Source organism: Pseudonaja textilis, chromosome 8 (assembly GCF_049901715.1).
Source record: "Pseudonaja textilis isolate UNSWEBS1 chromosome 8, rPseTex1.2, whole genome shotgun sequence".
NCBI lineage: Eukaryota > Metazoa > Chordata > Lepidosauria > Squamata > Elapidae > Pseudonaja > Pseudonaja textilis.
In genome coordinates, this window is record NC_141997.1 from 9607255 (window position 1) to 9628962 (window position 21708).

Below are 21708 nucleotides of genomic sequence, written 5' to 3' on the forward strand. Positions count from 1 at the left end.
TGTATAATTTGCTTAATGACTACAGTGATTCATTTAATGACTGTGACAAAAATGGTCCTGAAATCAAGCACAATTTAGTTAACAACACTGTCTAGGAACAGAAGTTCCAGTCTCAATTGTGTAAGTCGAGGACTACCTGAATATCGTAAGATACAGATTTTCTTGGTTATGTCACCAAATAGCACAATCCACACACATTTGTATAAAAATCAGAATTGAATTATTTATTAATAATTATTCATGATTTTATTGATATTAAAAGTTTAATAATTAAAACAATTATTTTATGTTAAAGAGTTTTAATTTCTATAGTATGTTACTAGCTTCTTCAGTTTGTCTGTATTATGTGCCTTTAGATCATCCATATTTCATTGGTGTTCAGTTCCATCCTGAGTTCTCTTCCAGACCTATGAAGCCTTCACCGGCATATCTTGGCCTTTTACTTGCTGCAACAGAATCACTCAGCACATACCTGCAACATGGATGTAAATTGTCTCCTAGGTAATCATAATTTCTTCTTGAATGATCATCTTCTCCTTCTCTCCTCCTCTTCCTTCTCTTTCATGAAATTCTTGGAAAAAGAATGACTAACAATGTTCCATTTTCTTTGTTTATACATTAGAAAAATATTGATAGCTACTGCTAAAAGACTGGAAAATTAGGATGTTCAAGGTATTAGGAAATTCCATGGATGCAAAGGCTCTGCATTGCGAACACTTATTCCTTTATGTGGGAGAGGGAGAGAAAGAATATAGATATAGAATATAGATATAAATATAGATGATATATAGATTATATGTATTCTTGGCCAGGAAGTAATCAACTAAACTGAATAAGTTAATGAATTCCCAGAATAGCTAATTGATATATGATTGCTGGTTTTCAAATATGCTGGTAGTGTTTAAAATTTGGATAAGGACCTCAGAAAATTGTTTTCAAGTTTATACTCAATCATAGAATGCACTGGTTGATCCCAACTACTTCATAGGTTTTCTGTTGGAAAAATGCTTTACATGTTACTTTGAGCTCCTAAAGGAAAAGCGAGGTTTAAACTGAATAATTTTTTTTCATACAATTACATATTTTAAGCATAAGTGTGTCTAAGAGCATTAGAAGGGGCATACACTCCTAATTTTCAGGAGTAGATGCCAGGTAAATATTCTAAATGCTCTTTTTTTGATAGAGGTGTAAGGAAGAAGGTGTTCAAGCAAGCTAATTCCATTTAAATGAGTTGCATACTGATTACATCTTCTAAAACAAATTTTCTTTTTTCTTCTTTCCATTTTTGTTTCCTATATATTGGAATTGTACTTATTTAGTAATTCAAATTAAATTGAGAAGACAGTTTAAATCATATTGTGATTTCATAGTTTTAGCATACTGGAAATTTATATTTATATTAAGCTTTCTTTATATTTTTGTAAGGTTAATAAAAATACACAAACATTCACACAGTACCAGAAAACTTCAGTATCCCACAGGTACAATTCATATCAAGTTAGCATTATTATTATTTTATTTATTTATTTGATTTTCAATCGCTTACAAGATACAGGTATAAGAATAAACATAGTTTTGAATACATGAGATAGATACTTATAAGAAAAATAAAAAGAAACAATAGGACAGGGACGGCAGGCACGATTGATGCGCTTATGCATGCCCCCTACAGGCCTCTTAGGAAGCGGGTGAGGTCAATAGTAGACAGTCTAAGGTTAAAGTTTTTGGGGTTTGGGGAAGAAATCACAGAGTCAGGTAGAGTATTCCAAACATTGACCACCCTGTTACTGAAGTATTTTCTGCAGTCAAGTTTGGTGCAGTTAACCTTGAGTTTATTGTGTGCTTTTGTATTATTATGATTGAAGCTGAAGTATTCATTTGCAGGTAGGACATTGCAATGTATGATTTTATATACTATATTTAGATCGGACCGGAGGCGGCGTAGTTCTAGGTTTTCTAGGTCTAGAGTTTCAAGTCTGGTGGCATAAGGTATTCTTCAATGAGTAGAGGAGAGGAGAACTCTTCTTGTGAAATATTTCTGGACTTTTTCAGTTGTGTTTATATCAGATACATGATATGGGTTCCAGACTAATGAGCTGTATTCAAGTATAGGTCTAGCAAATGTTTGTATTCTCTAGTTAGTAGTGTGATATTATCAGAGAAGAAGCTACATAGGATTAGATTAACAACTCTTAATGTCTTTTTGGCTATGTAGTTACTATGTAGTTACTATGTACTATGGAGTTACTCTAGCACTTAGATCATTAGAGATGAGTACTCCAAAGTCCTTGACAGAGTTTGGATCCTCAACAAGGTCTTGACTATTTAGCTTGTATTTTATTTTCTGATTTTTTTTGCCATTATGTAAGACAGAGCATTTAGTTGTTGAGATTTGAAGTTGCCATTTGATTGACCATTCTGATACATAGTCAGGGTCTTTTTGGAGGGTAGTAGTATTGTCTGTGGTATTGAACAGCTTTACATCATCAGTGAAAAGAACGCAGTTGCTCTTAATATGATCACAGAGGTCATTTATGTAGAGTATGAAAAGAGTTGGTCCTAGAACACTGCCTTGTGGGACACCACTGTTGACAGGTACAGAATTTGATAGGATGCTCCCAATTTTGACCATTTGTTGTCTGTTTGACAGGAATGCTTCTATCCAGTTATGCAGTTGTCCAGAGATACCATAAGATTTCAGTTTTAGGAGTAGTTTGTCGTGTACCACTGAATCAAAGGCTTTACAGAAGTCTATGTAGATTGCGTCTATTGCTTTGCCCTGATCGAGTTGTGTAGTCCATATGTTTTTGCAGTGTAAGAATTGCAGATTACAGGATAGTTTTTTTTCTGAAACCAAATTGTTTATTAGAGAGTAGGTTGTTTGTCTCTTAAGTGGAGGATAATGAATTGGTTAATAATTGATTCCATGACTTTACAGGTGACACAGCATAAGGAGATTGGTCTATAATTTTCAACTAGGCTGGGTCTCCCCTCTTGAAGATGGGGATGACCTTGGCTTGTGACCATAGTTTTGGCAAGGAGCTGGTCCTGAAAGATTTTTCAAAGATTATGCTTAGAGGTTCGGCTATGGCAGTGGATAGCTTTTTTAAGAAGTAGGCACATATCCCATCCGGTCCAATAGATAGGGATGGTTTTAGATTGCGCAGTGCTTTTTCAACACTGTCTTCTGTAAAATTGATATGTATTAGATCATTGTAGTTGTCTGTGGTTCGACTAGGAAGTACTGGGCTTGATCCATTGCTGTTTACAAATACTGAGCCAAAGAATGTGTTAAAGAGGTTTGCTTTGATGATGTCGTCGTGGCAGTCTTTGCCATTAGGTCCTTTCAGGGGTGGGATGGACCTTGAGTCTTTTAGTTTGTTGTTTACAAAATTGTAGAAAGCACGAGTGAAATTTGTGCGTAGGTTTTCCTCTTGTTTAATGTGATAATTAGTGGATTCAGTTTTTATCTGGTGGCATAGATTTTTGTATCAGCTTTTGAAATTGGCAATGTGACCAGATTTGTTTTTTCAACAAAGTGATCTCTTTTTGGATTGAAGCTTGCTTATTGTTATGGGTAATCTGTTTTTTCCTGGTTTTGGAGTTGTTATTGGTACATATAGTTTGATAGCTCTTTTGATTTCTAGTAAGAACATGTTGTAATGGTCTTCAACAGTATTGCATCCAGTGAATAGAAATTGCCAATCAAGGGAAAAGAGATCATTGATTATCTAATATTTGTTATCACAGTGGTCCCTAACCTTTTTTGTACCAGGGACCAGTTTCACGCAGAAACACTTTTTCAAGGACCAGGGGGGGAGGGAAACACTTTTTCAAGGAGGGGGAGGGGAGGAGTCCGAGTTTGGTGGTTTGCTTGCAGATGTTTCATTACCTGACTAGATAACATCTGATGTTGTTACCTAGTCGGGTAATAAAACATCTGCCAGCAAACCACCAAGTTCAGGGAGGCTCAGGACAAGTCCCTACAGGATGGCTGAGAAGCCCCGCCTCTCAGCCCTGCCTCCCTCGGCCTCATCCCTCAGGTGTCTGCCTCGTTCCTCTCTCAGTTGCTCTCTCGCTCCTCCACCAGCCCAGGAAGAAACTGCTTCAAAGAAGCCGGCAGGGTAGCTTTTCCTGTCAGCGCAGCTCCTCCAAGCGCCGTTCACCCCCACCCGCGCCAGCAGTTCAATCCAGTGCTCTGTTCTGCCTGCCTGCCTGCCTTTGTTTCTGGTTGTTTCAGAGCAGCTTCGGCTGAGTAAAAGAGGTGAATAGTTATTATTCTCAGCCAAAGCTACTCCAAAACAACCAGAAGCGAAGGCAGGCAGGCAGGCAGAATGGAGCACTGGATTGAACTGGGCGGGGGTGGGGTGAACGGCGCTGAGGAGCTCGCTGATAGGAAAAGCTACCCTGCCGGCTTCTTGAAGCAGTTTCTTCCTGGGCAGGTGGAGGAGCGAGAGAGTGACAGAGAGGAACGAGGCGGGAGGAAACCGAAGCTGCTGAGCCGGAGAGCAGGACAGGCTTTGGTTGCTTCTTCCTTCCCCTTCTTTCATTTGTGTCCTTGATCCCTGATCCCAGCAGCATTCACCGAAGGCGAAGAAAGCCGCCATTTTTATTTTATTTTTACTTTCTTTGCGGCCCGGTACCAAATGAGCCACCGGTCCGGTCCGTGGCCCGGTGGTTGGGGACCCCTGTGTTATCATACAAGGGTCTCTGCTCTTTTGACTTGTGGAATATTTGACATGTTGAAAACATTTTTATCTGCAAACTTATAAAATAGCTGCTGGTCAACGAAACATCATTTTTCATTGAAAAGCTCAGCACAATTGTTTATAAATAAAGGAATAAAGAAAAAAAAGAAAGAAAGCCAGCTCTATTCCAAGAAATAAACATGTACATAACCTATAACAGAAGCAGAACATCTTTCCCCATTACAAAAGGTACCTCAGGCAAAAAATGTGTTCCTGATAAAAACTAAAATATAGATAAAATACACAATGTTTCTCTCCCCCAACTCAAATATGCATACTTAGGCATACTCCAAGCAGTGGACATAAATCCATTTCAAAAGGCAAACCAACAAGGCAGAGTGGGTTAGACTTCATCACTCACCCCTCTCATCCAGGAACTCTTCACCATCATTTCCTCCCCTACCTTTTCTTTAAATATGCATAGTTGGGGAATTTCACACTATTATTTTCCAAGATTGCCTATGGATTTTATTTACTGAGATGCTATTGGTCACTATGCTAGTTTCCCAGTTAATTCATTTAACAACATTTTAAAGAATCAGACTTGAAAATAAAAGAACTAAGAAGACAAAACTGCAAATAAAAGGCTATTGCAAGAATCTAATTTTTTTTTTATCGTAATGGCTTTTTGGAAAAAAAAATTAGAAGTCTTTATATCTGCAGAATCTAATGCTTTCTCTCTCACATAGTCCTTTTCTAAATTCATAGTTCCAGATGGTTTCCTGTCACTGAGTAAGAACAAGTAATCTGAATGGGACAGAATGTAATTAATTATGCATTTAAGAGATGAGCCAGGAAAGATTCCTGAAATCCATTGTTCCAGTGAATTTAGTTTTTTAGAAGATACTTCCCATTTTGTGGCAGCAATAATAGTTTTGGATGTCGCAAAGGAACTCTGGTAAATAGAAAGTTAGAGTAATTACTGAATTATCCTTAATACATAATAAGTAACAACAAATAAGTAACAATTGCAGTTTGTTGCTTCTTTGTTTTGTTCTTTGGTACATGGCTAAAATAAAGTTTACTTCCATTCTTTTTATTACAATTCTATATTGATGAGTTTGATAATTAGAAATGTCAGTGGCTGATACAGTAAAACTGAGGTACTATTGAAAAGAAATGCAGGGTAAAAAGTGAGTGCTCTGTGTGAATGAGGGAGAGAGACAAAGTAATGGATTGTATGGGTGTATTTTAAGAAATGTCTCCAACCTGCTGCCTTCAAGTGTATAGTTTTCCTGTCCTGTAATTCACAATCATAATGTCATAATATATAAGAATTATGGGAAGTGTTCTAGATAGACTTGATTTAGGAACATCAATCCAAATTATTATCGTACACATTCAGTGCAATGCAGTGATAAAATATTGAATGTGCCATTGAAAATTAATTCCTACTTTTTTATTTCCAGAGTGTTTTGTATATTTATATCAGATATTGTAGCATATTAGCATTTCCTCAGGATAGTATACTACACATTCTTCTTAGATGAATCAATAAGAAAAGTTGTTACAGCAATAGGAACTAATTCTGAATCATTTCGGCTTTTACAATTTATTTGAATAATATTTAAAGAAGACTGTCACATTATTTTTGAGTACCTTTTAATTTTCATGCAATATGGAGAATTGTTTCATAACATTAATATTTATTTCACGCTTCCTGGGTACATTCAGAAAGAAGTAAGTACAATATTAGTTCTACTAATTAAAATACAGTTTGATCATATTACAACAATTGCTTAAGAATTAATTACTTATTAACAAACTGATTAATTTTGTTTGAAATTCCTTTTTTTATGACAAAGTAAAGTAGCACAGGATTTCTATCTCGAAGCCATAAAATATAATTCATATTTGTTTCAGTTGTTGGCTTATTTTTGAGAGAACAGTTTGGGTAAAAGGGTAAATTAGGAAAACATAAACTCCGATTGAGAACCATTTAGGGTCTATCAAAGTAGACTGCATCCCTTATGTAAATGTACTGTTGTTTTTGCATTCTGTACTATAAGAAAGTTCTGGTGTTGTAATATTGTCCTTGTGGTTTTTATGCATTGTTTATGCTCTCTTTTTCAAGCAGATTGCTAAATACAAAAATATGTACTGCGGAATGCATGAGCATTTTAGACATTGCTGTGCTGTTAGGGTTTCAGTCTGCATCCATTATATAATACATTATATATAAAATTTTGATTATAATCATATAATCAGAATGACTTTAAATTTAAATTAATTAAAATTATGTGTGTGTGTATAATTGCAAAAACCTAATATATACTAAAAAAGAACGAATAGAAAGATGTAATAAAATATGCAAGAAAAAATAAAAAAGAGAAGGAAAAGTAAGAATATAATAAAATAAAATAAATATATAAAGTGACTTCCAAATTTCATCACAACTGTAATCAGATTTAATGATGCTTCACCCCCTCCAAGATTACATTTATCTCTTCATTCCATATCCCATCTCTTATTTATAAACAAATCCATGAACATCACCTTTTCAGCCCTCCTGTGACCAGAAAGTTCATAAATGCTTGCCAAAAGTAACAATATATTTTGTTTTAGCCTGGACAAACGAACCAACTTCCACATGCTATTTTCCTGAGTTCCTCAAGATTTAACAAGCCTCATTTATAAAGCCAATAAGAAAAAGTTATCTAGATCACCCTCTTGGTTTGCCATTTGTAGTTTCCTTTTAAATTATAAACCCTCAGACAACTTCTTTGTAGAGCCAGTGAAATAGCCTTTTCTTAGTCATTCACTTGGCCTATAAATTATACACCCACTTTTGATATGATTTTTATCTAGTCAGATAAAAATTGTTCTACATTTGTCAGTTCTTCAGTAACATATTTTGGACATGTTTTATTTACAGACATCATTATTGACATTGTTGATATTGTAGCTACTATTTTCTGATTCAGTTGTGCAAAAGTCTCCTTCAACATTTTCATTTTTAGTACATTTTGAAACATTTTGCAGGTTTATAAATCTTTCCTCTGTCTTTGGTCCCCTTTGGTATAGAGTTTTTAAAATCATGAAATTAATTATCTTTGTTTTGTCTTATAAAAAACAAAATACAATCTATTTCCCACAAACAGCTTTTTGCCCTTTATAATTAATTCCTAATGCCTTTGTTTGCTGGTTGATAACCATGATTATATTTTATTATAGTCATCAACCACCCAATAAAAGCATTAGTAATCATGGTTAATTATATTTCAAAATTTTATTGCAAAATTGTTATTATTCCAATTTTATCTGCATCCTTAGTCCTTTTCAAACTTTCTAAGATCAAAAACTTATATAGCTTTTCACTGTTTATTTCATATTCTTTACATTCTTTAGCTTATGATTAATTTTTTCTTTCATTCAGGATTAAAGGTAAATTGATGTGGCATTTTCAAACTTGTCAGTCTGAAAGTCTCTAATAGCTTAGAAATAGTTAATGAGCAATTTCCAAAAATGATTAGAAAGTGAGGTTTGCAAACTTAGCATCCTTTAAAAATCTCTACCAGACTTTTAAAGAAAGACAAAAAGACAAAAAAATCTTTTGCAGATGAGCAAGATGTCTAATCCTATCTTGTCCTGGTGCTCAGACCTGCAGACCTCCTATGGTCTTCTTATGAAGAGCAGCCATCTGGAGCACACGTGTGTGATCTCCAGTCCCCTCCTTCTCCATAAAGAAGGTCTCTGTAATATGTTGTGTTATTGTTGTAGCCAGGGTAGCAAAATGCTGTTGCTATTTTGTTATTTAAAAATGTTCTTAATAGTTGCTTTCAAGTTTATATTTTTGCTAAGGATTTTTTTTCTCATAGTCTTTCATCTTATTGAATATTTTCACTGTTGTCTGATATATATTGCATTCAAGGCTACATATCAAGATTATGTTCACACAAGATACTAAAAATATGCTAAATATTCTGAACATTGAGCCACACTTGTCTGGATTAACATATCATGCAAGTCATAAAGAACAGTATACAAACCATAGTGATTGAATTGGTATAATACATGAAACCACATGCTATATTCATTGTTATTTCCTTGATTTGTCCTTGACATATATTTTCAATAAATATTAAGATGCTAAGAAGAGAAAAGGTAGCAGTAAAACATTACTACACACACTAAGAAATCCATTTAGGTTTCTCTGATCCAGCAAGATTTTTAAAAAACCTTTACATTCTAAAGCAGTGTTTCTCAGACTTGGCAACTGATTTGAAATTCTGGGAGTCAAAATCTACACATCTTAAACAGTGTTTGAGAAACACTGCAGGAGCCAATCTGAATCGGTCACTAGGACCAGAGGTTTTATCTTCTGGGGTTTCGGACTCATGTGAAAACACTATTTTAAGTAGCAATAGCACTTAGCTTCATAGTGCTTTATACCACTTCATAGCGCTTTACAGCCCTCTCTAAGCGGTTTACAGAGTCATCATATCGCCCCCAACAATTTGGGTTCTCGTTTTACCCACCCTGGAAGGATGGAAGATTGAGTCAACCTTGGATTGAACTGCTGGCAGTCAGCAGAGTTAGCCTGCAATACTGCATTCTAAGACTGTGCAACCACGGCTCTTAAAAGATAAAATGGCTTTGCTGATTTATCTTACTATAAAAAATATTAAAGCAATTTCTTCATATCAAATTCTTTGGATGAAAATAGAGTCAATTCAGCTAACCACATTGTTTATGAACTATTATTTCCTGTGATTAATATTCTGTATTTTGGTAATTTAATCACATGGTTACAGAATGAAATTCTTATTCTTCTTGGGGTAACAAACATGCCCTCCAAAGGAAGACAGATGATGAAATGAGTACTGTGTAATTACCCTAAGGACTGAATCAAGATGAAGCTAAGTATTTTTAAGCACCATTGATTTCAGTGAAAGAATTAGTTGATTTAATTCTTGCATCAATATGAACAAATCTGAAAAAAACCATAATGCTGACTGCTTTTGCAATGAGAGAAATAGATGTGAAAATTGGATTCTTAAATCACTTATTCTTTTTTGTTTAGTGACAGTTACAGTGACCTGAGCGAAGAGGGTTTTCCAGAAAAAGAAACAAGCTTAACATATTCAGGAATGCAAGAAAAGTATAGAGAAGACAGGTAAGCCTATTCCATTTTCTCCACTCTCAAACAATGACTTGTTCCAGAATTTTTCACCAGGCAGTAGAAGGAGAAATTTCTTGACAGTGAGAGTTGTCTTCAGAACTTGTGGGTTCTGAAGCCTCACTGAAATCTCATTGGAGGTTTTAAAGAAAAGATTGGACAATTATTTGTCTGAAATGGTATAGGATCTCCTGCCTGAGTAGGAGGTTGGATTAGAAGACCTTCCTACTTGGTTATTTTGTTATTTCTAAATATATGATTTACCAATTCTGTTAATTCATATACCCCTTCTACTAAAAGCAAAAACACATTTAATTCATGTTTAATTTCATTTTCCAATTTCATGTTAAACATGGCTACTGATTTATCTTCACAGCAAAAAAAATTAATTATTCCTAAACAGGAATGGTGTAATCACTCACTTTTAGATTATTTCAGCAAAGAAAAGCACAACATAAATACAGTAAATAAGCATTTCTTGTCAAATCAGTGTAGTACTTTTTGTTACAGAACCATATTTTCCAATTTCTAAAATCCAAATTGTCTATCTGAAGTAAACTCAGAGAAATGTTTGTGATTTGGGAAATCAAATTGCTAAATAGATATCTTAAAGCTCAAGGTACTAATGCCAGGGGCAGGCTGCTGGAGATTTTCAGCGGTTCGGGAGATCCTCTAGCTAAGATTCTGCACAGTTCGGAGAACCCCCAAATCCCACTCCTGGCTGGCCCTGCCCACCCTTCCCCTCTCCTCCCAGGAGTCCCTATGCAGCCCATTTTGGATGCAGGTAAGTGCAGGCTGTGTGCAGAGATTCGGGGAAGGCGAAAACGGGCCTTCCAGAAGTTCAAGAAGGGCAGAAAGGGACCCATTTCCGGCTTCCAGAGAGCCTCCAAAGCCTGGGGAGGCCGTTTTTGCCCTCCCAGAGCCTCGAGGAAAGCCTCCTGAGCCCGGGGAGGGCAAAAATGCCCCCCCACCATGGTGCAGGAGGCTGACTAGATCACGCCCACCATGGCCATGCCCACCCAGCAGAGAACCCATTGCTAAAAATTTTGAAGCCCACCCCTGACTAATGCTATCCCTTTAATCTCCAGCAGTCTAAAAAAACATAGATTTTCCTAAGTTGTCCTTGTTGAAGATAATATTACAAAGTCTACCAGTGTCCCATTGGTCCCCTACTAAATACAGTCACCATGAAATAACAGATGGCTCTCCCTGCTTTAAGTATTTATGTCTGTTTGCTTTTTTTGTCTGTTTGGGGATGTGCACAGTCCAAATAATGCTTCTTTTCCAGTCTATACTGTCAGTACAAGATGATAGAAACAAAATTTTTGGCCCTCCATATGCTGCTTGGGACAGCATCTCTGACCAATATGAACTTCCCCTTTCCTCCCCTTTTCCTTTTTCTCTTTCCTCTCTCCTCCCTTATCTCCAAATGACACCTGCTTTGTTTCTAAACAGAGCAATCAATTTGTTGGTTAGTATTCCAAAGTAACCTCCCCTTTCTTTTGATACACTAGAAAATGTACTGATAGAATATATTTTTCTTTGTTTTAAGTTTGATGCTGTTAGCTGGCTTTCTAAAAAGGATATTATTATTTCAAAATTAATTTATGTTTAATTCAATAGAAGTAGAATTGCATCAAACACGCACGCACACACACACACACACACACACACACACACACACACACAATCTATTTTCCCTTATGTTCCTCTTCTCTTCTTTCAGACTCAAGTAGACTGCAAATCTATACAAGTCTACTCCTAAGCAATCTCTGTTGACTCAAAGATAATGGATATAGAACTGCAACTCAGAAATACTTTGTAAATGTTGACCTATATTTTTTAGGTTTTTAGAGGCCCAAGTATTTTCACAACTTTGTATTTTCTAGCTATAATTATTCTTGCTACTGCATTTCACATTCTGTCATATTGAAATCACAACCTCAAAGCAGCCTAAATGGTTGCCTATTCCCCATTCCAGCAATAGGAAGAATCAAATGATTCCTACAGTTGAAATGTTTTGAAGATCATATAAATTTTACATCAAAAACTAGGCGGACAACATGAACCTGTCATATTTAGTAGTGCAATTGGTGGGTCTGGCAGAGAGAGTCTAATGACATAATTTCTATTCCAATGTTTCTCTTCCATTTCAAAGGCAAAAGTTTTATTTATGGGCTAACTATGGAAATATTAATTGCAGATGCAGAGAAGGTGCTGCATAATCATCATTTTTAAACCTTTTCTTTTAGCAAGATTTAAAAAAATCAAGCAGAAGGAAAAAAAACATAATTTGAAAAAGCCATCCCAAAGAAGAAAAACTGATTAAATTGGAGAAGATGTGCAGCTCTCCCTGTGTTCTTGACAATGTTTCTGCTGCCTCAGTGAAAAAATCAATTTCATTTCAACATTATTACTCTCTCTAAACTGCATAAAGTCCACCTTATGTTCCCTCATGATTTCAAGTGAATTGTTAGCTTTGTGCTACAATTTGGTGGTAAGGGGGGGCATCAGAATTCTATCAACTTATTTCTGGATCATTTAAAACAAATTTTTAAGCTGCAGTCGGAAGGATGTTTGATGCATTATAACTTTTTTCATAAGTAATGGTTATTATATATGTCATTATGTGCACATTTCTGTAAATATTTCTTCCTCGATAGAGCTAATGTTGGTGTAATGATACAGTGATCCAAGATAATGAGCTGACAAAGAACAGTTTGGCTTAAGAACTAATCTTCATTGCAGATTCAGCCCCAGTCCTCTGACATGTGCAAGGACTAATGAGAAATAAAAATAAATATAAATCTGTCTAGTCTGTTTACTTCGTCTTCTTGTTTCTCACTTCCCCAGACTGCTGTAGGATTGAAAAAGAGCCTGCTTTTTCTATGGACAAAATAAGCCAACCTATAACATAACTCAATATTTCATTTCTTAGTCTTTGGCCACCCCTCTTTTTCAGTGGAAGAAAAAAATCCTTTCTTTTTGAGAATCTAAATGGCTGGAAGGAAAAGCAATTACTTTTTTGAGGGCAGGGAATATGTGGAAACTTTGAATAAAAAGGGTAAGAAATGTATGTTGTTTTCATCCTCCAGGTTTCTTAAAAGCCTTAGATAGAAACAATTACTGAAAAGTACTTTCTTTGGGCACATTCCTCTAGCCATTTTCATATATATATGAAGTAATATGCACCAATCTGCAGAAAAGATTGGTGCATGCTACTTGTATGCAGTTTATGTTTTTTGTCAATGTATCTGCTGGATTAAAGGAGAACCATTGCCTCATTAGCAATCTGCACTATGTCTTTAGAGACTTTGTCTCTAGCCTGACAATGACAATTTTACATCATTTTCTTTAAAAGGAGAAAAAAAATACTTCCCAGACTAAAAACAGTATGTTTTATTTTTCCATGTTAAAAGAGTTTTCTCCAGAAGAGACAGTTGACAGGAATATACTCTAATTTGGTGTTTTAAAATGATTTTCCATTATCCAAGTAATATGCTAATATACATTAAGATCTACAGATTTCACTATACCTGTCCCCCACCCCCATGGGTTAAAATATATGCTCTATATTTATTTAATGGTGCTGGTATAATGTGCCTTGAAAGTTAATTGATAGTTAGATGATTGTATCTCATCTAACTATGAGAATTATGATGATTACCATCGAAAGTATGCCAGGTTTTCCTTAGGTACTTTGTTCTTGTTTTTTTTTTTAAATAAAGTTTTATTTGGGTTTTCACACATACAAAATACAAGTAAAACATCTTTTTTGAAAATAGCATGGTCCCGGGTTGAACTTCTTTATACAGACACAAAACTCAATTTTATGCTCCTTTTTGTATTCTATTCCATATCTTATACTATTTTACATTTTCTATATAGTTTTTCCCCTCTTTTAATTTTCTCAATTTTATTTTGATTATCTCATCTCAATTCAAATTATTATATTTATACTTTTTTCCGTTCTGTTTCAATTTCATATTATCTTTTCTCATTAAACAAATTTTCTCCTGTAGTTACTAATTGGAGTATGACACCTTTATATCTTTTAATTACATCCTTTCAACTCTTATTTAAACTTCAATATATACCTTAACTTTATGACCTTCAATATAATACATAATAATAACTTCCAATCAAATTCTGTTTGGTACATTCTTATAATACACACTATATTCTTTAAAAAAAAAAAAAAGAAAGATTGTAAATATATGTAATTATAAACCCTCATTCCATTCCAGTTCAGTTCTATCATTAATAACCATTAAAATCTTAACATCTTTAACACTTCTTTTCAATTAAATATCATACTTCCTTAAAAACACATATAATCTCCATAATTAATTTTTCCCTTATTTCTCTTCACATGTTTTATAAATCATTAAATATACCTTTTGTTACATTTATTTATTGACAAGCATTCCACTGAATTACGATAGCTATTTTATCAGACATTTTAATCATACATTGTTTCATATTTTCTAAAATTATTTCTGCTTCTAATATAACCATACTATCTTATGTACCTTTGCAGAATCCCTCTTTCCATTAAGTTTTCATCCATTATCTCTAAATAGGCCCTGTTTCTCTATATTTTGCTTCTGTCCTTTATAACTTCTTTTCCTTTCTTTCTTCCCTCTCATCTTCTCCCTCCCCTTTTTACCCCCTTGTCTCTCTAGTTCTAATTCTCTCTTCGGCATTTCCCTCTTCTGTTGCCTTCTGATTTTATACTTATTTTTCACTCTATTTTTTTTTTGTAGTTGTTTTTCCCAATCTTAAACTTTCCATTCTCTTCCCCCCCTTTCCTTTTTTTCCCTATCTATGATTACTTGTTCATTAAAGATGGCTTCTTCTTTGTTGCAATCTTCTTTTTCTGCAGGCATTTCTTGTTGTTTCTCATAATTCCAAATCTCCATTTCTAAAAACTGAAATACGAAGCCAAAAGAACCTCTCCCTTCTTGTGCATCTTCTTTGTACTTTTTAAGTTCCATTTTCAGTTCTTCTAAAAGTGGAGCCATTTTAAAAGTTTTAAACAACCACCCGATTGATTTTAGTCATTCAAAACAATAACCAAGAATCCAGAAATTATCAAGTAATCCAGATAGTCCTGAGTTATATCTTCTTATTTCTTTTTCGACTTTCTCTTCCTGGGGTTTTTGTTGCGATATTTCAGTTAGAATGTATCTTTTGAAAGTCTTGTTGAGATTTTGCTGTAAGTTCTTTTTTAATTCGAGGCAGTCTCCTCCCTTCCAGATCCTACCCTTTTATTCTTTTTCTCTCCTTTCCTGTTTTCAAAAGCTTTTAATTATCCAGAAATCTTTATTATCCCTTTGACTTTTTATTTTCAGCATTAAATGCCTATTGATGTCAAAGTGGATTTTTTTCCAATTTCTTGCTTAAGTCTCTTAGCTGTCAGTATAGGAAAAGGGGAAAACCAAATCTTTTCCCTTTTCTCTCTCCTTCACAGCTTAAAAATCTTCTTAGGGAACAATGTTATTGTTTTTTAACAGTTTCAATTCCAGGGTACCTTATTTGGTGCTTTTGCTGTTTGACCTGGTCAACCAAAACTTTCTCTTCTTATCTTCCTCCTGCACATTCTTTTCCGGTCGAGTTCTTCTTTGTGGTGGCCATTTCTGACCACCACTGCAACCACCTTCGGGAAAGGGAGTAATGGTCAGCTGGGGAGGAGAGATGTGGCTCTCCTCAACCCTGCTCACAGTCTCCCCCCTCTTCACCACCTCTACAGGGTGGCTTAGCCCCGAAACCAGCCAGCTCGGGGCACTCCAGCAGCGAGCACTGATCGAATCCTAGCAGAGACGAGGTTTTGGTCTGTCGCTGAAGAAGCTCAAACCGGAAGTCCACTTTGTTCTTGTTTTTATAATTCATTTTATATAAATGCAGAGTTTACGTGAAGAAAAAAAGTGAAATGTAGAAGTCTCAAGTTCTCAGTTGTACGGGTCGGAGAATCCAAAGCATGGGCTGTCTCCTTCTTCCCTTAAAGATGGAATCAATCAAAGTTTAGTCCAGCCCCCTTTCCACTGCGCATGCCCAGTTTTTGACTCCGTCTTCATGCAAAGAGGACACGAGGAGAGAGTGCTCAGAAAGAAAGATAGAAAATATGGATCAACGCTTTGGATTCTTTGAGAAAAAAAGAGAGACAAGAGTGAAAGTCAGCAAACCATGAGTAAGTGAAAGAGCTGGGACCTCATCCCAAGACAGGAAAGCCCACATAGCTGTTTGGTGTTAAGAGAATAAGCGGCAGCAGCCTCAGTAAGAGCGGGCGGGCTCTTGATTGGCTAGCAAAGAAGGAGGGCAAATTAACTCAGGTTTCCCAGAGCCTTTGTTAAACAAACCAGAAGCCACACAAGCCTCCAGCGTACTCTTTAATTGGGGGCAAACTCAGTCTTAGGCTGAGCAAGCTTCCATCACAGCCACACAAGCCTATCCAGGAGAAAGGGAAGCTAGAGTCCATGCTCAGGCTGGTCTGAATATACTCTATAGGCAAAAGCCAAAGGGAAAGACTATGGCTGAATTTTCTGAAACAGAGGCAAGCCTGGAGGAACAGGAATCCCCTGTCCCCAGTTTGAACAGAGAGCAAAGCACAAAGGAACACAGAGAGGCTGGGAGAGCTTCAGAAAGGCCTCTCAGCAGGGTGTCCAAGGCAGATGAGAGGGAAGCATTAAGGAGACAAAGGGCCATTGAGAAATGCTTCTCAAGGATGGAAAAGGAGGCAGAGAAGAATGGAAATTCCCACACTCCAACAGGTAAACCAATGAAAGCGAAGTATCAGGAAAGGAGCGCAACACTAGAGGGCACTGATCAGCCTTTTCAGCCTGCTCTTTGTGTGAACAAAGGATTGAGTGAATCAGAAAGACAATGCTCTCAGGCATGCAATGAAGAGCCCTCCCCCAAGAGAAAGAGATTTTCTACAGAGTCTAGCTCTTCCTCCACAGCATCAGAAGTCAGGGAACAGTCCTTTGAAGAGGAAATGAGGGCTATGATGAAAGAAATGATGGCAGAATTCAGGGACAGTCAGGGAAAAAGAGCCAGCCTGATACATAATGAGTGGAGACAGGATGCTGATCATCATTCTACTTGAGCAGGAGGAGTAAAGGAGGAACTGGGCTTCCAGGGAGACAGTTCCAGTAGATCAGACCCTCACAGTGAGGCCTCTGTTTCAAGAGAGGAAGAATATAGGGAGTCAGCTTTCTCAGATGAGGAAATTAATGAATCAGAAACTCCAAAGTTCACAGGTCTATTTCATCACCAGCTGTTTAAGATGTTGCTGAGGAAGGCTAAGATAGCAATAGGCCTGGGGAGAATCACAGGGACAGAAGGGTCTGAGTTAGAACCATCTGATCCCAAAGATAGATTTTTTGCTAGAACCAAGGTTGAAAGTGAATCCATACCTTCACCTGAATTGTTCAGGAAAGTGGTGGAAAGTCAGTTGGACAGTTATTTTCCCAACTCCAGGGGGGAATGAGAGGAAATTTTATAATGTGGAACTAGCGGACCTATTCCCAGTTCCCACGATAGACAGCCCTGTGGCAGCCTCCACGTCTGCTACAGTGTTGGCTAACAAAGCTGAGGATGGTCTAAAAGGGGAGGATAAGAAATCAGAACAGACCCTGCAAAAAGTTCACCAGGCCGTGGCATGGGCGGTAAAGGCAACGTCCACTGCATCATTTTTCAGCAGAGCAGTCATGATATGGATTGAACAGATGCAGGAAAGGATGCCACATGGCGATATTCGATTGCAACAGGATTTGAACCAAATAACTGCTGCAACAGAGTTCATAACAGATGCCACACTTAATGGGGTCAAGTATGCAACTAAGGCCATCGCAGCTTCAGTGGCTGCAAGGCAACTTGTTTGGCTCCACCACTGGCAGGCAGATCTGAAACATAAATGGAAACTGGCATCAGCTCCAGTTAAAGGGGACAAACTTTTCAGGGAGGCCATTGAGCCATTACTAATTGAAACCAAGGACAAGAGGAAGGTCTTACCCAGGAAACTTGGTCAGGAGGATAGGCGACCTTCTCCATATACACAGCAACAGCCCTTTCCCATCTTGGGGGGTGGCTTCAGCCACTCCCCATACACACAAAGACAGTACACACAGACCCCTACTAGACATCCAGATAGGTCAGGATTTAGAGATAGGGGTGGACAACGGTCCCAGGGAAAGCACCCCTTCCAGAGTTTGACTGGCAGGGCCTTCCGGCATACAAAGTGACAGCCGGAACAATGCGCCCATTGGCGGGAGGCTGGGCCTATTCACTGACCGATGGGCATCGACTACAATGGACAAGTGGGTCCTAGACACATTAAGAAAAGGCCTAGTTCTGGAATTCATCTCCATACCCCTGAGCTCATTCAGAAGATGCCCGACGCCAAGGGACAGAACCAAAAGGGTAATTATGGAAACAGCAGTTCAACATCTGCTGGACATTTGGGCGGTACATGTGGTACCAGAGGACGAACAGGGACAAGGGTTCTATTCAAACCTGTTTGTTGTGCAGAAGGCATCAGGGGATGGAGACCAATTTTGGATCTCAAATTACTAAACAGGCACATAGTATACAGGAGATTCAAGATGCAGTCTCTGCAAGCTATACTAGGGAGCATATGGGAGGGGGATGTCCTGACATCAGTAGACCTCACAGATACTTACCTACACATACCTGTTACCAGGAGGCATCAGAAGTTCCTGTGGTTTTGATATGTAGGGAGACACTACCAGTACAGGGGTCTACCATTCAGCCTGTCCTCAGGGCTCAGGACTTTCACCAAGGTCCTGGCAGCAGTAGCAGCCTTCCTCAGGACAAAGCCCATACGGGTCCAATGCTACTTAGATGACATATTAATACAGTCAATGTCGACTCTAAGAGCACAGAGCGATCTAGAAACCATGATACAGACATTACAAGAGCATGGCTTTTTGGTGAATTTTGAAAAGAGCCACTTAGAACTGACCAGGCAATTACAACACTTAGGAGCTGTAATAGACACCAACTCCTGCAAGGTTTACCTGTCACAAGAAAGGTAGGACAGTATAAGGTCATCAATAAATCAAATGAACACAGCTCTGGGGGTGTCCCTGGACTTGCTGTCACAAATATTAGGGAAGATGATATCGTGCATTTTGGGCCAGGTTGCATGCAAGGACATTGCAGTGGTTTCTATTACCTTACCAGAGAGCAGGCAAGGGCAATACAGGAACCAAGGTATGAGTTCCCCCCAGAGTGAAGCAGTCACTCCAGTGGTGGAGATCACCTGCAGTGACGAGGGGATGTGGGTTCAAAGAACCCACCCGACTATCACAACAGATGCAAGTTTAGTAGGCTGGGGAGTCCACTGTCAGCCAGATTACACAAGGGTCAGTGGTCTCAGTCAGACCTCAAGAACAACATCAACTGGTTGGAGCTCAGGGCATCTCACCTGGCTCTTAGGGCCTTCAGGTCAGTGATAGTGGGACAGCATGTGTTGATCCTGACCGACAACGTGACCGCCAAGGCTCATATCAACAGGCAGGGAGGTACTCCCTAGTGCTCATGCAAGAAGCAGAGTGATTGGGCCGGTGGGCGGAGACGCACCTTCTATTGATCAGGGCGGAACACTTATTGGGAGTGGAAAACGTTCAGGCAGATTGGCTCAGCAGAACAATGGTTGACCACTCAGAGTGGCGCCTACATCTGGACCTGTTCAGGGAACTGTCACACAGATTCGGGAAAGCAGTCCTGGACCTGTTTGCGACATCAGCAAATGCACAACTCCTGAGATTCTACTCGAGATTCCCAACACAGGGAGCGGAAGGAACCAATGCACTCTGAGAAGCATGGCCAAGGGGTTTGCTCTACGCATTCCCCCCACTCGCCTTGATACCAAGAGGAATCAAGAAAGTGATAGAAGAGGGGGCGGAGGTCTTAATGGTAGCACCTCACTGGCCCAGGAGGTCTTGGTACATGGATCTGGTAGATCTGTCGGTATCCAGACCATGGAGAATTCCCCCAGACAAGGTAGAACTGAGTCAGGGAGTCATACAACACCCAGAGCCACAATGGCTGCAACTAACCGTATGGCACTTGAGAAGACCACGCTAAAGCATTTAGAGTGCTCAGACAAGGTAATACAGACACTCCAGGCATCCAGGAGATCATCAACCAACAGAATTTATGATGCTACTTGGAGAGCATTTGGAACCTGGTGTTCCAAGAAACAAATAGATCAACCACAGTGTTAGTTACTCAAGTGCTGGATTTTCTCCAGGAAGGCCTAGAAAAGGATTTAACCCCTAACACCTTAAGGAGGCAGGTAGCAGCGATAGCTTCAGTGTTGGGTTGTGGGACCTTGGAGTCCCTCTCACGACACCCCCTAATCTTCATGTTCATCAGGGGAGCAACCAATCTGAAGCCACCAGTGATACATAGGTACTTACTTACACCCTACTTGGGACTTGACAAGGGTGCTAAGGGCTCATGACTGAGCCCTTTGAACCACTGAGGTCAGTAGAACTACCTTCACTCACCCTTAAGGCAGCCTTCCTAATAGCCATTACATCAGCCAGAAGAATTTCAGAGTTGGCAGCATTATCTGTGAGGGAGGACCTCTGTATAGTTCACCCGAATAGGGTAGTATTAAGATTAGACCCGATCTTTATCCCAAAGATCAATTCTACGTTCCATAGAGCACAAGAGTTAGTACTACCAGACATCTGCCCAGAACCGGTCCATAACCTAGAAAGGAAGTGGCATACGCATTTATATTAAGAGAACAAGGCCCATTAGATAAATGGAAGCATTGTTCGTTTCATTTAGACCGAGTTTGTTGGGTCAAAGGGTTTCACCATCTACCATAGGCAGATGGATCAAGACATGTATCACAAAAGCTTATGAAAGCCAATCATTGCAATTGCCAGGTAACAAAACGGCACATTCAACCAGGAGTGTAGCCACATCAGCAGCATGGAACACACAGGCCTTGACTGAAGAGATCTAGTTCTCTGACCCGTACAACTGAGAAAGAGTGTTGGGCTTACCTGAAATGCATCTTCAAGTTGTACGGGAGGAGAATCCAAATAGATAGTTAGTCCCGAGCTCAGAACAGTCAAGAACGAGCACCAAAGAACTCTTCAAGTCAATCATCAGCCTTCATCAAAAACTGAACATGCTGGAGTTCAGGGTGGTAGGACAGGGACGAGCAGAGGTGGAGAAAACTGCTGCGGTTTTCACACACCTTCTCTAGCATCTGGAGCGATCCCTAGGGGATACACGAGCCCCGGAGAGGTTCGTGTCGGCGTAGGAGATTCTTGAGTCGCAGGGTGGGGGTAGGCAACCCCCTGGCGATGAAGAGAAGAGCTCCTGAGCCCAGCGCGGAAGAGCCAGCTGCCAGCCTATGGCGGCTCCACAGTCCGGTCTGCCACCGACGTGACTAAGCAAGATAGTGACAGCCTGTAAGATCGGTGCAGCAAGAGGTGCTGAAAGATTACACTATAATATTGAAGATTGAAGAATGACAGTGGCGTGAGGGGTTTCTTTTCCTGGTTGTGAGCAGCACCTTTGGGAAGCCGGAGAGAAAGGCGGCCAGAAAAGCGGCTTGGAAAACGAAAGTGTGAAAAGCGCGAGCGGAAAGTGTGGATTACAGTCTTTGAAGGGGAAATCCATGGGAGAGAGGAAGAACGTTGAACCCAGGAGACTGGAGGTCCTGTTTTTGTGAGTGATTTGGCACCTGGGACTAACCTTTTGACAATATTTGAGAAGTAAGAGGCGACAGAGGAGAAGAATTGCGGCTTCGGAAGTGACTTATTAACTCTCTGTACTGTGTGTAATAGGATT

The 21708-nt window shown here is 38.6% G+C and overlaps 1 protein-coding gene across 10 annotated transcripts in view; it reads left to right on the forward strand.

Moving 5' to 3' along the window:
* The window catches only part of CTPS2 (CTP synthase 2), a 162626-nt gene that overhangs the window by 107935 nt on the left and 32983 nt on the right, over positions 1 to 21708 (forward strand). For 6 of the 10 annotated variants that reach the window (XM_087938294.1, XM_087938289.1, XM_087938291.1 and 3 more), the window contains 2 exons: positions 357 to 501; positions 9772 to 9864. In XM_087938294.1, coding sequence (XP_087794420.1) covers positions 357 to 501; positions 9772 to 9864 — 238 coding nt within the window. Of the gene's footprint in view, positions 1 to 356; positions 502 to 9771; positions 9869 to 11593; positions 12679 to 21708 lie in introns of those variants that run through there. The other 4 variants (XM_087938295.1, XM_026714280.2, XM_026714281.2 and 1 more) reach the window with 3 other exon arrangements.